We start from the raw sequence: 16,079 nt of genomic DNA on the forward strand, positions 1-16,079 counted from the left end.
GAATTACAGGCATGCGCTACCATGCCTGGCTGATTTTTTTGATTTATTGTAGAGATGAGGTCTCGCCAAGTTGCCCAGGCAGGTCTCGAACCCGCGGGCTCAGGTAATCCATTCACCTCAGACTCCCAAAGCACGGGATTACAGGCTGAGCCACCGAGCCCGGCTTATTTCTATATTCTTTATCGTCCTAATTTATCTACCCTTTCGTTCTGACTCTGGATTCTGTGACCACACGAGTTTTTCCTTTCCCTTCCCAATGTTCTGCCATGCTCCTGACAAAATGGGATAGAATCATTCCTAACTGGATAGGCAGTATTTTGAACTCTTTTACAGCAGGTGTGATATGGCCATCTATAGTCACTATGTAGTTCCACATACCAGATTACTCTTTTGATTATTTGTAATTATTTCATAAATACTTGTGATGTCTTTTTCTTTAGTTATTTCTTTTCTGGATAATTAGGAGTTACCTATGTTATTTATTTATTTATTTATTTTTGAGTTGGAGTCTCACTCTGTTACCCAGACTGGAGTGCAGTGGCCACTCCCAGTCACTAAGCCTCGACCTGCCGGGCTCCGGCGATCCTTCCACCTCAGCCTTCCAAGTAGCTGGAACTACAGGCGCGTGCTACCACACCCAGCTAATTTTTTGATTTATTGTAGAGATGAGGTCTCGCCAAGTTGCCCAGGCGGGTCTCGAACCCGCGGGCTCAAGCAATCCACTCACCTCGGCCTCCCAAAGCACGGGATTATAGGCTGAGCCACCAAGCCTGGCCTCCTATGTTATTAATATTCTTTCTCATACCTAAATTTTATGAATAAACTTAATGTAATAGAAAGATCAGAATCCAGGTTCAAGTCAGTCTTTGACGTTTACATGCAATATGCCTTGGCAGACCCATGGAGCTTAAATTAGCTTTGACTTTTTTATGTTGCTTCCCTATATCAAAGGGTTATGAGAATCAAATGAAATATGTGAAAACATTTTTTTAATGTAAAATGTTATTAAATATAAGATACCACCATTCTTTCTTAGTTTCATATGTTGAGTTTGACTTTTCAACTAGATTATGAGTCACTTAATGTCAGAAAATATCATATGCTTACTCCTTTATTTTCCACAGCATCCAGCACAGCTTTAGGCATGTTTAAAACCTACGGAATTAAATTATCATTAGTTGTGTGAATTGAAGTTATTAAGAAAATTATACTGGGAATGTAACACTCAACAAGTACTGTTATAACGAATTTTATCACAAAATCCCAAATTTTATGTTAATGCATATTTGGTCCAAACTGTAAATGTATCAAACTTTGAAATAAGACTACTGAATCAAACTATTAGTATCACATGACTGTACAGTTTTAAGTCAGTGTGTGTACCGATAAGAATTTGGTCAGGCACAGTGGCTCATGCCTGTAATCCCAGCACTTTGGGAGGCAGAGGCAAGAGGATTGCCTGAGCCCAGGGGTTCAAGACCAGCCTGGGCAACTTGGTGAGACCTCATCCTGCAATAAATCAAAACATTTGCCAGGTATGGTTGCTGTGGCTGTGGTCCAAGCTCTTGGAAGGCTGAGGCAGAAGGATTACCTGAGCCCAGCAGGTGGAGGCTGTAGTGGCTGTGAGCATGTCACTGCACTCCAGCCTGGGTGACCGTGAGACTCTGACTCAAAAAAAAAAATTTATCCGGGATCCCCTTTGGGTCCCCTCCCACTGTGGGAGCTTTTCTGTCCTCTCAATAAATACTGCTTTCTTAAAATAATAATAATAATAATAATAATTTATCCACATTGCTTTGATATCTTCCTCAGTACTATTGTACTACAAAATGTTTAAAATTCCAAGAAAAATGCATAGCTACCTAAATTCTCATTGTTACCATTTTCATTTGTAGCACTGTAACTTTTATTATGTCTTTTGAGCATCATTCCATGGCTAATTTCAATTTTCTGTGGTATAGTATTATTCCTGTTGCACAGATAGTAAATTAAGGCTGAGAAATATTAAACCATTTTCCCAGGGTTACAAGAACAGTATATGGCAGAGCTCAAGTTTCACCCAAGCTTTATCTGCTTCCCAATCCCCTGTTCTCTTTTCACTCTGCCTTTTGTCTGGTCTCTGGTATAGCTGCATGGCTGTCATAGTGGCCTCTTCCACACCATCATCCTGGAGATTCCCTTTGCCTCTCTTGTAATACAAGACAATAGTGGTAATACTTACAGCATGGAATGGAATTGCTGTGAGATAATACATTTAAAATGTTTGGATGTCTGTCACACAGGTACCCTAATAAGTGCTAACTGTTATTGGCTGTATCTATTGTTGCTATATTTACCAAGAAATTTGTATTGGTCCCAGAACTGTTCATGCACTTTTATGTGTTATAAAAATATCGTAATTTAATTCAATATTGCATAAATTGATGCAATATGAATAGAGAAAGTAGAGTTGTGTCTATGAAAGCTAAAGTGAATGATTTAGCAAATAATTAAAAAGTTATTTACATTAGCAGTGGACAGTAGACCTGTAAAAGATTGAGGGGGTGAGAATCACAAAAATTTAAAAAGAATATAGATATTGCCTCACAAGCGTCTTTTTTTTTTTTTTGAGTTAGGATCTCATTCTTTTGCCCAAACTGGATGGAGAGTGCAGTAGCATGATCATGGTTCACTGCAGCCTTTCAACCTCCTGGGCTCAGGTGATCCTGCCTCAGCCTCCCAAGTAGCTGGGACTACAGGCATACACTACCACCCTTGATGAATTTTTTTTTTAATTTTTTTATAAAGAAGAAGTCTTGCTATGTTGCTCAGATTGATCTTGAACTCCTGAGCTCAAGCTATCCTCCAGCCTCAGCTTCCCAAAGTACTGGGATTACAGTGTGCCGGGCCCACAAGTGTATTTAAACCAAAACTGGAAATCACAGACTTATGCCTTATAGATATAATTTATGCAATAAAGATAATATTTTCAGTCAGCAGAGTCATGTGCCTTCTATCAAATGATTGGTGAAGTAAAATATTAATGTATGAGGTTTTTTGTGATTCTCTTTTTAAAAAAAATCAATCTTACTCTGTTGCCCAGGCTGGAGTGCAGTGGCATGCTCACAGCCAACACAACCTCAATCTGCTGCGCTCAGGTGATCCTTCAGCCTCAGCCTTCTAAGTAGCTGGAAATAGAGGCATGATTCTGTACCTTAACCAGCTTTTAGAATGAACTCAGTCCTATTAACGATGGATTAGAAGTACTTTTACCATATGTTACTGATTTCTCCCATTTTGCCTAATTGTTGTGTCCTTAAAGTCATGTGTTAAAAAGTCTTAAAAAAAAATTCTCAATCAAGATTTAAATTTAAAAAATCTTGCTTTGACTTTCATCAAATTTACTTCCTCATTGGCCATTTTCAGGTAAATTGTTACAGCATTAGGCAATTTTTGTAGCAGCATTAGCCATCATGATATTTAAGCCTTATAATACATTATTCTCTGCCGAAAGCCCACTGTGAGCTTGTATTATCTTGTGACTTGGGAGATGGGGCTGCTGGAGAGTTAATGGGCACAGGGAAAATTTATTTTAAGTGGAAAATGGAGCTTTCACTTTAGACTTATGAATGCTCTAAATGAAAACCACAGTGTATTTGCTGAAAACCTAACGCATCCATTCAAATGCATGTATTGTTTTGAAAATTTTGGTTTAAAAAAATAACATACAACTTGCCATCGGAACCATTTTAAATGTATGGTTCAGTAGTGTTAAGTGTATTCACGTTGTTGTGCAACAGATCTCTAGAATTTTTCATTTTGCAAACTAAAATCCTATACCCAGTGAATAATCCTCCCAGCCCCTGTTAACAACCATTCTATTTTCTGTTTATATTAATTTGACTACTTTAGATAACTCAAATAGGTGGAATCATACCAATATTTGTCTTTTTTATGACTAGCTTATTTCATTTAGTGTTTCCCAGATTCACCTGTTTGTAGCCTATGTTTGAATTTCCTTCTTTTTAAGACTGAATAATATTCCATTGTATGTATATAGCACATTTTGTTTTGTTTTTTTTTAGTTGGAATCTCACTCTGTCACCCAGACTGGAGTGCAGTGGCATGCTCCCGGGCACCACAGTCTCAACATGCTGGGCTCTGGCAATCCTTCTGCCTCAGCCTTCCAGGTAGCTGGAATTACAGGCACGTACTACCATGCCCAGCTAATTTTTGATTTATTGTAGACATGAGGTCTTGCCAAGTTGCTCAGGCGGGTCTCGAACCCGCAGGCTCAGGCAATCCACTCACCTCAGCCTCCCAAAGTGCTGGGATTACAGACTGAGCCACCGAGCCCAGCTACATTTTGTTTATCTATTCACCTATCAGTGAACATCTAGATCACGTCCACCTCTTTAAATGAATTATTACTTACTATTATTTGTTATGTGGAGACCTCACACCTAACGAAAAAAAATCCTTGCCACTGGTTTGCCACTGCACAGAATTTCCTACCAAGCTGGCCTGGAAAACCCCAATATAAGTACTGTGCCTTTGAGTTAGATAACTAGCTCCTCTGTCTTCCTCAACTCAGTAAATGGCATCTCTGTTCAATTAATTGCTGTAGAAAAATCTTTGACTCCTTTCTTTCTCTCCCACCCCACATCCAGTTCATCAGCATGCTAATCTAATCAGTTCCCTACTTTGAAACATACCTAGTCACTACACCCAGCATCTGGCCATTTCTCATCACCTGTACTGCTTCTGACCTGATCCAAAAACCATCATTATCTTTTCTTGGGCCATTGTTGGAAGTCTTCTCTAACTTTTCTCTACTTTTTCCCTTGCCCCCTGCCATCTGTTCTCTAGACTGTAACTATTGTGATCATGTTAAAACATAAAACCTTCCAGTGACTTTCTAACTTACTCAAAGTAAAATCAAAAGTCTTGATTGTGCTCTACAAGGCCTTATGTGATCTGTGCTCCCTCCACCAGCACCTATATCTATCTTATATCCCATACCCTATCACTTTCAATGCTTATTCTGATAATCTGGCCTCCTTGCTGTTCATGGAACGTGCTAACACGCACGTACTTCAGGGTCTATGCGTTAACTGTTCCCTTTACCTGTAATGTTCTTCCTGCAGATATTTGTATGGCTAGATGCCACACTACAATTTTCTGCTCAAATTTCACATTATCTGGGAGGCCTTTTCAGACAGTATCACACAAATCACTCCCCTACTAATCCTCTGAATTCTCTTACTCAGCTTTTCGTTTGTTTGTTCATTGTATAACTTATTGCTCTTGACATATTAATTCATTGTTGATGTGTTCCCTACTAAAATTTAAGTTCCTTGGATGACAGGGTTTTTATTATTACATTTCTTGTAACTGGAATAGTGTTTTACATATAGACAGTGCTTAAAAATATTTATTGAGTAAATAAATGAAAGAACTACAAACTTGAGGGTAACATGGATATTGCCTTTGAAGACTAGCCCATAAGCTCTCCTTTTAAAAGATATTATCAGTCTATCTACTTGTACCATCTACACTATAGTCATTATTATATCTTTCTGAGATTTCTGCAGTAGACTACTAATTGGTTCCTCCATTTGTATTCTTGCTCCCTTCATAATCCGTTATCCAACTTGTACCCTGTATCTTTAAAAAATTAATCAGACCTTTCATGATGCTAACCTTCCAACTGTTTCATTTTAGAGTAAAATTCACAGTCTGCAAGACTACAAGATGATGTAGCTACGACTACTTTGCTGATGACGACTTCTTCTTCCTCTTCCTCCTCCTCCTTCCTCCTTCTTCCTTCTTCCTTCTTCCTCCTGCTCCTCCTCCTTCATTATTCTTCTTCTTTCTCCATCTTCCTCCTCCTCCTCTCTCCTTCTTTCTCCTTCTTCCTCCTTCTCCTTCTCTTTCCTCCCTCCCTCCCTCCTTTTTTTTTTTTTTTTTTTGAGATTGGGTCTCAATCTGTCACCTAGACTGGAGTGCCATGGCACAATCATGGCTCACTGCAGCCTTGACCTTCTGTGCTCTGTGCTCAAGCAGTCCTTCCTTCTCAGCCTGTAGCGGGACTAATTTTTTTATTTTTTATTTTTGAGAAGACAGAGGGTCTCACTGTATTGTTCAGACTGGTCTCGAACTTCTGGGCTCAAGCAATCCTACCACCTCAGCCTCCCCCCAGAAAAGTGCTGGGTAAAAAGTGTGAACCACCGTATCCAGCTCTCTCTCTCTTTTAAAAACCACTTTCTTACTCACTATGCTTTAGCTACATTAATGTTTCCCAAACATACCAAGCTTATTCTTATCTTAGGACCTTCGCACCTCTGCCTTTTTCAGGATCCTTACATATCTGGCTTCTTTTCATGAATGTTTCATTTTAAGGGTTGCTCCTCAGAAAGGTCTCCACAGTTCATTCAATCAAAAAGTGTCTCCAGTCACTCTTCTTTATTCATAACACTTATCATAAGCTGAAATTATCTTATTAATTTTCTTTCCTTTAATGAGTTCATGACAACAGGAACTCCTTCTTATTTATATTCTATCTCTAGCACATAGAGAAATGCCTGGGAGTTATTAGTCACTCAAATATTTAAACAGAAGAATGGTTGAATGAATGAATGAAGCTTTATAATAGTCATCTGAGACAAACTATAAAACTATAAAATCTCAGACTCCTCCCATGAAATTGAGTTATTAGGATTAGTTATGTGACTGAGGAATTTGTAGTTTATCAAGTATACCATGATTGTTTTAAATATTTAGAAAGTCTTGGTTTAATGGAAATAGTGCTGAGTAAGTGATCACAGCTCATTGCAGCCTCAAACTTCTGAACTCAAAAATCAGTCTGCCTTAGTCTCTCAAATAGCTGAGACTATGGTACATGTCACCACACTGGCTAATTTTTTATTTTATTTTATTTTAGAGATGGGGGTCTCACTATGTTACCCAGGCTGGTTTCAAACTATCCTCAAGCTATCCTCTCACCTCAGACTTCCTAGTAGCTGAGATTATGGGTGCAAGCCACCACACTCATTCAGTGAGTTATTTTTTAACCTCAGTATATGGGTATGAATTAGTTCAACTTTCCCAAGGTGTGTACCATAGGATATTAATTACACAAGGTATTTGATACAAAATGTTTCTCTTCTGATATATTTAGGAATGTTGAATATTATATTCTTTTGGAGTTTAGCTAGGCAGTTAGTAGAATATTGAAGGGTATAAAAAATTACACATTATAGGCCGGGCTTGTTGGCTCAGCCTGTAATCCTGCGCTTTGGGAGGCTGAGGTAAGTGGATTGCCTGAGTCCGTGAGTTCGAGATCCACCTGGGAAACTAGGCAAGACCTCATCTCTACAATAAATCAAAAATTAGCTGGGCGTGGTAGTGCGCACTGGTAGTTCCAACTACTTGGAAGGCTGAGGTGGAAGGATCGCCAGAGCCCAGCAGGTCGAGGCTGCTGTGGCCAGGAGCGTGCCACTGCACACCAGTCTGGGTGATGGAGTGAGACTCCCAACTCAAAAAAAAAAAAAAGAGAAATTACACATTATAGAAATCTACTTAACTATTACATAGATTTGCCAAATTTACTTACCATCCCTGCCCTAATTTTCTCACTAAATCCTTATTAATATATTAAGGAATATATTGATGCATATAATGTATGGTGATCAGATCAGTGTAATTAGCATATCCATTATCTCAAATATTTATTATTTCTTTGTATTGGGAACATTTAATATCCTCCTTCTAGCTGTCTGTTATTGTTGCTGTTGTTTGTGTTGGGTTCTCGCTCTATCACCTAGGCTGGAGTGCAGTGGCGCAATCAGGGCTCACTGCAGCCACAACCTCCTAGACTCAGATTATTCTTCTGCCTTAGCCTCCTGAATAGCTGGGACTACAGCTGGGACTACCATGCCCAGCTACCTTCTTAAATGTTTTTTGTAAAGACAGGGTCTCACTATATTGCCTACGCTGGTCTCAAACTCCTGAGTTCATGCAATCCTCCCACCTTGGCCTCCCAAAGTGCTGGAATTACAGATGCAAGCCAACGCATATAGCCCTTCTAGCTATTTGAAACTTTATAATAAATTATTGTTAGCTATAGTCATCCTACAGGAGTATAGAACACTAGAATGTGTTACTCCTGTCTAGCTATATCCTTTAACAGATCTCTCCCTATTCCCCCTTCCTCCTGCCCTTCCCAGCCTCTGGTATTCCCTGATCTACTTTTTACTTCTATGAGGTCAACTTTTTTTTTAGCTTGCACATATGAGCAAGAACATGCAATGCTGAACTGTCTGTTCCTGGCTTATCACTTAACATAACACCCTCCAATTCCATCATGTTACTGCAGATGAGAGCATTTCATTTTTTTTAATGACTGACTAATCATTCCATTGTATATACATACCACATTTTCTTTATCCATTCATCTACTATTGGGAACATATTGATTCCATATTTTAGCTATTATGAATAGTGTTGCAATAAACACAGGGGTGTGGATGTCTCTTAAATATGTTGATACCTTTCCTTTTTGTGGGTGCCTAATAATGGAATGGGATTGCTGATCATATGGTAGTTCTATTTGTAGTTTTTTGAGGAACTTCTTATATTGTTCTCCATGGTGATTGTACTAGTTTACACTCCCAACTTTGATTCTCTCTTTCATCATCTTTGCCTAATTCTGAGTCAAAATAGTTTGTTTTGATGATGTTGCTTCTTTGGATTTTTAAAAAATTGAAGTCTGGTAAGTTAGAAATGTGTTCTTACAAGTGATTCCAGGTGTTTGCTATCCTGAAATAGCTTTTGTAGTATTTCTAGATATTATAGCCAGTAGCATAATTGTCTAATTGTCCTGATGTATATGTGATTGGTCATGCCTACTTCTTTATCTAAAGAATTAGGCAATAGTTTCTGCCATTGATTGTTGCTTAATTATATTAATGAATCTATATTTAATAAAGACTAAACCCTTCTACACTGAGTTTTAGCTGCAAAAGACAGGGTAGTCTCTATTTGGTTCAAATTCTCTATCAATAATGGTAAATGGAGTAATTCTCAAAGGAAATTTGGAAAAATACTATTGCTGTGGGCCAACTAAGGAAAATAATAAAGTTCTTCAGAAAAACTTGACAGAGGTAGTTTGCAAGTAAGTACGACCCACAGTCATTTTACTCAATCTTTATTCTCCAGAGCTCATGGCAAGAAACTAAACAAAATCTTCATTCTTTACCATTTACCCAGGATAAATTAAATATTAAATAAATATGCTATATTAACATTTAAATATTAAATTAAATATGCTGTGTTACCCAGGATAAGTTAAATATGCTGTAATTAAAATTCCATGTAATTACTATTCCAAGGAAATATTTGCATTCATTTACTTGATTGCATCTGCCTGTTGTTAAAAAGTGTATGTTTTGTTTCTGTTTTTTATTTGAACTCCTATTTGACTTATAGAGTATTTCAGGATTTTGATTATAACTTGGTTAAATTATGACTTAGGATTAGCTTAGTTTATGGAGGACATCAAAGGACAAAAATAATCACATTATTGGTACATAGTTTCTATCACAGGAAGTAGTTTGGTTATAATAAATGTCATTTAAAGTAATATTTAGGACAGCTCCTAGTCTTAGGCAAACTTGGGTGTGCCCTTACCAGTGACATAGGAAAAATATTAAATGGGAGAGTTCAGATACAGGACAATAGAAAGGTGCCCAGACATATCTCAAGAGCGGTATTATCATGTTGACTGCACAATTTGGATTGCAAACCCAGAAATACCCTTCAACTTAAAAACCCATTTAACAATTGTGGTTTTTACAGGCATGGCTAGTTTCATTCTGGAGACCTCATGAGCCTGTTTACTCCCAGATTTATCCTTGTTTTTGCTTTACGTATATTAATGAAGGATTTGTAAGTTCTTGGAAGTTAGTCTTCAAATTACCAAAAAAGTATCAGGTAAGGATTGTCCATAAATTCTTTAATCATAAAAAATGAAAAAGCAAAGATTTAAGTTGAACTTGTGGAGAACCACAGAAAAGACTTGTTTCTACTCATCTCAAATATAGGAGAGTGTTCAAAGTAGAGAATATACATACAGCATGTATATTATACAGTGCAGAAATTCATTCTTTTTTTAAGAAAAAATCATTTAAGCCGGGCTCGGTGGCTCAGTCTGTAATCCCAGCACTTTGGGAGGCTGAGGTGAGTGGATTGCCTGAGCCCGCGGGTTTGAGACCCGCATAGGCAACTTGGCGAGACCTCATGTCTACAATAAATCAAAAATTGCCAGGTGTGGTAGTGCGGACCTGTAGTTCCAGCTACTTGGAAGGCTGAGGCAGAAGGATCACCGGAGCCCAGCAGGTTGAGGCTACGGTGGCTGGAAGCAGCCACTGCACTCCAGTCTGGGTGACAGAGTGAGACTCCCAACTCAAAAAAAAGAAAAAAAGAAAAAATCATTTATATTTTCCTTTCTAAAACCATACCTAGTTTGCCTGAGTTACCTGAGATTTTTTAAAAATTTCTCTTCATAGAACACATTCCCTGACAATTTCAGGAAACTTGCATTAGGAGATTGTTTTTTGTTTTAAACAAGGAAGTTAGAATTACTGAGTACTGAGAAGCAAGAAGATAAATTCTCAAAACATTACCTTATCTCCAACATATTTCTCTTGGCAGTAGTGTGATGTGTCTTTAACTACTCATTAATCCGGGCATTAATTTTTTTAAACGATAAATATTAAGATATGAGGTTCTCAACTTTTTCTGTCCTAGCATACCTGAGAGATACAAGGCATTCACATTAGGGATAGTTGGGAATCAGAATCTTGAGGAATGCTGGTATGATGGAGGAAGAAAAATAGATTATGTGATAACCCCTCCCCAGTTTTTCCCCTAAAGTCACTAGAGTAGATCTGATAACCATGTTTCTTTCAGCTCTAAAATTCTATTATTCTTTGTCTACTCTTCTTTCCTTGTCACCCACGTCCGTGCTTCTCTATAATGAGGAGGCCCAATTTTCACAAAGGGAGAGGGTGAGAGAGAAACCTAACACATCAACTTACTGTTAGAACTGTTATTTCTACTTTGGCTTATGTGCAAGAATGACCAATATTCTTTATTTAGATGAGAAGCAAGATAAATTTAAAGTAAAAATTGGGAATTTATTTGCTAGTATGTTTGGAGAAAATATCCTAGAATAGAAGAATTTGGAATTTCTCTTATTCAAACACCAAATTAAGGAAGAAAATCTTCTGAAAATATATTTTTAAATGTTCAAATAGCATTTAAAACTTTATAGAAATGAGGTTTCTACCTTGTTTCTTCCTTGATTAAATTTGTATACTCCAGTATATATCAGAAATTGAAATTTGTTAAGTATTCTGATTGTTTCTTTCTGTCTTGGATGCGTACATTAAAATGTTAGATTTAATTAAATATATATATATGAACTGTGGAAAATATTATTTGAATTCAAATATTATTTGAATGTGATATAAAAATATCAGATATTTACTGTTGACAGAATCACAGGTATTTTTATGTAGCCTTTTGCATATGTCATAATTGGAGAAAATACTAAACTTCAATTTGAGGTTAGTGGGGAAAAAAAAGTTGTCATTTTTTTCCCCATTGTTCACAGATCCCCCCAGTCTACAATTATCTTTATTCCTCCAGACACATTCAGGGAAGCCAGGTATAATCCTCAGCATCTCAAGAGATTTAATCTTTGAGGGAAGTGGAGCTCAGGATCTTTTCCATATTTAGCCCTTAAATGCTTTTGCAAGTGGGTGGTTGTTAAATGGTGATTGTCCGTATTTCTTGCATTAAAAACTTGGTTTATTGCCATTAATTTTATTTCAGATTATTAAAGAAATTGATAAGCCAATTCAGTTTTTTTATCTTAAAATCACATCAGAACATATCTGCTAATAGTAATGAGTGCTTTATGTCTTGACTTTGGGCTTCTATGGCTATAGGTACCTTTGACATTAAAGAGAAAAATCTAACTCACGTCATAAGTCTGAATCATCCTTCTACTTTATGGAACCTATTGCATGGTTAAATTTGTGTGGTAATTATTTTTTTATTTACTCTTTTACTGGGGTAAAAAATATATATAATGCAGCATTTACCACTTTAACCATTTTAAGTGTACAATTCAGTGGCATTAATTACAATTACAATGTTGTACACCCATTACTACTACTTATTTCCAAAATTTCTCATCACTTCAAACAGAAACTCTATTCTTTGAGCAATAACACCCCATACCCCACTCCACCCAGCCCCTGGTAACCTCTACTCTACTTTCTGCCTCTAAAAATTTACCTGTTCTCAATATTTCATATAAATGGAATCATACAATATTTGTCCTTTTGTGTCTGGGTCATTTCCCTTAGCATAATGTCTTCCAGGTTCATCCATGTTGTCATATGTATCAGAATTTCTTTCCTTTTTATAACCAAATAATTTTCCATTGTATGTATATACCACATTTTGTTTATTTATTAGTCTGTAGGAGGACACGAGTTGTTTCCACCTCTTGGCTATTAATTTTGCTATAAACCTGTGATACAAATATCTGAGTCCCTGCTCTCAGTTCTTTTGGATGTTTGCTTAGGAGTGGAATTACTGGGTCACACACATGGTAATTTTATGTTTAACTTTTGAGGAATGTACATATTTTATGATAGTCCACTCTATTTTTTATTATCCTTTTATTAATATTTCTTAAGTTTTCAATTTTTTATTTTTATTTTTTTGCTTATTTCCTTAGTTGACTTTTGTTGCTGATTTTAAAGAAATTGCTTGTTTTGGTCATTCATTTTTTTCTTTTCTTTTCAATTGTTTGTTTTTCAGACCCGAGTCAGAACTCCATCACAGGGGAACACAGCCAGCTGTTAGGTATAGTATTACTGTGGGGACTGACTCACTCCAAAGTCACCCTTTACTCATTTATCCTAACAGACATTATTCCCTTCTCTAATTCTATTTTCTGTTCTTTCCTTTTCTACTTTTCATCGTTCAACTTTTTTCCTGATGTTTCTATTCCCAACATTGTACATTTTAGGAAGCTACTTCTGTAATTGATTGCTAAGACTCAATTTAGTTACATTAAAAAGTAATTTTATGTGTTCTATGGTTTCAAAGAAATCTAAGAACTAGAATTTCTTTTTTACAAGATAATGTTGAAAAGAAGATATAATATCTTATAATATCTAGTACTTTGCCACTACTTTTCCCTTTTTATTACTTTTTAGTCTTTTGACCACCTTTTTAATTACTGAAAGTACTTCATAAACAGCATGGCCTTAGAAATTGGTGTTCCAGTTCCTTATCTGTGAAACAAGTAATTAAAGTGAATTGATTTCTAGTTAGTACTTATTTAAATTTCAGTAAGCATGTAATATGGCAAGAATTTCACAAGGTTCTCAGGAATTATACATTTTCAAAATATAAAAATAAAACATACTCTGGCGAGGAATTCAGATAATACAAAAGGTATATATACATAAAGCAAAAGTCCTTTTACGTATCTTTTCCCCCTACCACCTCACTTCTTCTTCCACAGAGTACTTGTTGTTGATAGTTTCTTAAGCATTCTTTTAGAAATTTTTAATCATAAGTTTTTATATTATAAGACTATCTTTTTCCCTTTCTGTATCAGTGAGATTATAATCTGTGGATTGTTCTGTTATATTATACAGACTGTCTTTTTTTTCACTTAACATTTTATCTTGGATATTTCATGTCAGTACATGAAGATCTGCCTCATTCTTTTATTTGTGGTGGAATAGTATTCCTCTGTGCTTCCACGTTATAATTTTGCTTAGCCAGTTCCCTGTTCATGAGCATGTAAGATATTTCCAAGCATACTTTCCAAATTATGTTGCAGTGAACATCTTGTGCTTATATCCTAGCATTCTCATTGCTAGTATATTTATAAGGTAAATTCCTAATGTAATTCCTTACTCAAAGGCTATTTACATTTTCAAAAAGATACATTAAAAATTGAACTTCCACCAATAAGGGGTATGGAAAAATGCTTGACTCCCTATCTTCAAAATTGGTATTATCCATCTTAAAATTTTTTCTTTACCTAATAGGTGAAAAGGGCATCCCTGATTTTTATTTATACAGCTTTAATTATGAGTTAGGTTAAGTACTTTTTAATATATTAATAGCCATTTTGTATGTCTTTTGATTTGAGGCCTATTTTGAGTGTACATTGCTGAACTTTGCTGTTTGAATATGTGCAAAGCAACTGTGGAAAAATAAGCTATCAAAAAATCCAAAGTAGGGAAAGTATTTGGTATGACTTGTTTGCCTATAAAAGCTTCAGAGTATTAGTTGAAGAAACAGAATACTCCTTTTTTGCTCTTTATCAGTTTGTTTGTTTGTTTGTTTGTTTCAGAGACAGGATCTCTGTCATCCAGGCTGGAAAGTAGTGACATGATCATAGCTCAAACTAATTTTGTTATTTTTGTAGAGACAGGATCTTCCTATGTTGCTCAGGCTGGTCTCAAACTCCTAGTGCCAAGTGAGTGATCCTGCCACTCGGCCTCCCAAAGTGCTAGTATTACAGGTGTGAATCATCACATCCGCTCCCCCCTTTTTTGCTGTTTCTGTGTTAAGGACTTAAAATAGTCTTTTAGTTAATGAGAAGAGTTAATGAAATCATAACCCTTTTTTCTTTGAGTGAGTTTGTGTGCTGGAACAGTACTTAACACCCTAGGCACTCAATTAATATTTATTAAGTAAATGGTTTGACATAAACATAGAAATCTGACCACTAAGTTCCTAGCCTTGTGATATTGGGGCTATTGCTATTCTGTTTTTTTGTTTTGTTTTGTTTTGATTTTGAGTTGGAGTCTCACTCCATCACCCAGGCTGGAATGCAGTGGCACACTCATGGCCACCCCAGCATCAACCTGCTGGGCTTCTGTGATCATTCTACTTCAGCCTTCCAAGTAGCCAGAACTACAGGTACGCACTACCATGTCCAGCTAATTTTTTTATTTATTGTAGAGATGAGATCCCACCATATTGCCCAGGCTGGTCTCGAACCCTCAGGCTCAGGCATTCCTCTTGCCTCGGCCTCCCAAAGTGCTGGGATTACAGGCTTGAGCCACTGTGCCCAGCCACTAATCTGTTTTTTATACTTTTATATTGGATAGTATATATACACTGTTCACAATTAGTCTTCTGTATATAAAATTTGATATTCGGATCAGGAATGGTTAAGATTTCATTGGAAGATTTTGCCAGACTATGAGAAGAATATCTATTCCCCCTAAACTATTAGTTTCTGTCCCTGACACATATATGACAGGGAGTGAAGCTTGAGAGTAGTTCTTTATCCTACCGGGAATACCTGCACACTGGAAGTAGGGAAAGGCTTTGCTAATAAAATGGAGAATAGGGAGTTTATACAGTTTCTGGTGTATCAAGCTGGATTTTGTTCCCAATTAAGTACCTGTAGTAAAAGATAACCTGTAGAATTGTAAGCAAAAAATAATAATAATAATAATATATGACTGTGAAGGAAGAGTTCTCCTAGTCTTTATTAGCCAAAAATCTGAATAGTATCTTCACAGAGACTACTCTAGATATTAATCTCATTTGGCATTCCCATTGCATTCCATTTTTAACAAACCTGAGAATTATTTAGAGTCTTCTCAGGTAAGTCTACCCTCCTATCCGAGGTTCTCTCTCCTAGGTTCCTTAGGTCAGATTATATATATATATATATATATTTTTTTTTTTTTTCTTATGCTCTGAAGAACTACCATTTTCTGTATCTTATCCTAAATATCTTTGTTTTAGCTATAGCCTCAAAATCTTTAAAAGGCTGTTATATTAAAAGAACTATGAGTTTGCAAATGAGCGAAAGATTATTTTTTGTTATATTTCCTAACCATCTTATAGTTCCTCAGAAAAACATTGGTAACTTGAATCAAAATCTTTCCAGCTCTCTGTAAAAACCTTATTTAGGATAATTTGACCTGGTAGGTGAAAAACTGGTTCAATTACTTTGCCTGCTGAGTTGAATTTATAATAGC

General features: G+C 36.4%; 1 protein-coding gene across 7 annotated transcripts in view; it reads left to right on the forward strand.

The window, feature by feature from the left end:
* SLC12A6 (solute carrier family 12 member 6) overlaps positions 1–16,079 on the forward strand; it is a 106,796-nt gene that overhangs the window by 43,694 nt on the left and 47,023 nt on the right. For 6 of the 7 annotated variants that reach the window (XM_021716204.1, XM_021716206.1, XM_021716202.1 and 3 more), the window contains one exon: positions 12,877–12,921. The exons of the other annotated variant lie outside the window; for it this stretch is intronic. In XM_021716204.1, the coding sequence (XP_021571879.1) occupies positions 12,877–12,921 (45 nt within the window). The remainder of the gene's footprint in view (positions 1–12,876; positions 12,922–16,079) is intronic. 7 annotated transcript variants of the gene reach the window in all.

Source organism: Carlito syrichta, unplaced genomic scaffold, assembly GCF_000164805.1.
Source record: "Carlito syrichta isolate Samal-C Ts95f unplaced genomic scaffold, Tarsius_syrichta-2.0.1 Scaffold308290, whole genome shotgun sequence".
In the NCBI taxonomy this organism is placed as follows: Eukaryota; Metazoa; Chordata; class Mammalia; order Primates; family Tarsiidae; genus Carlito; species Carlito syrichta.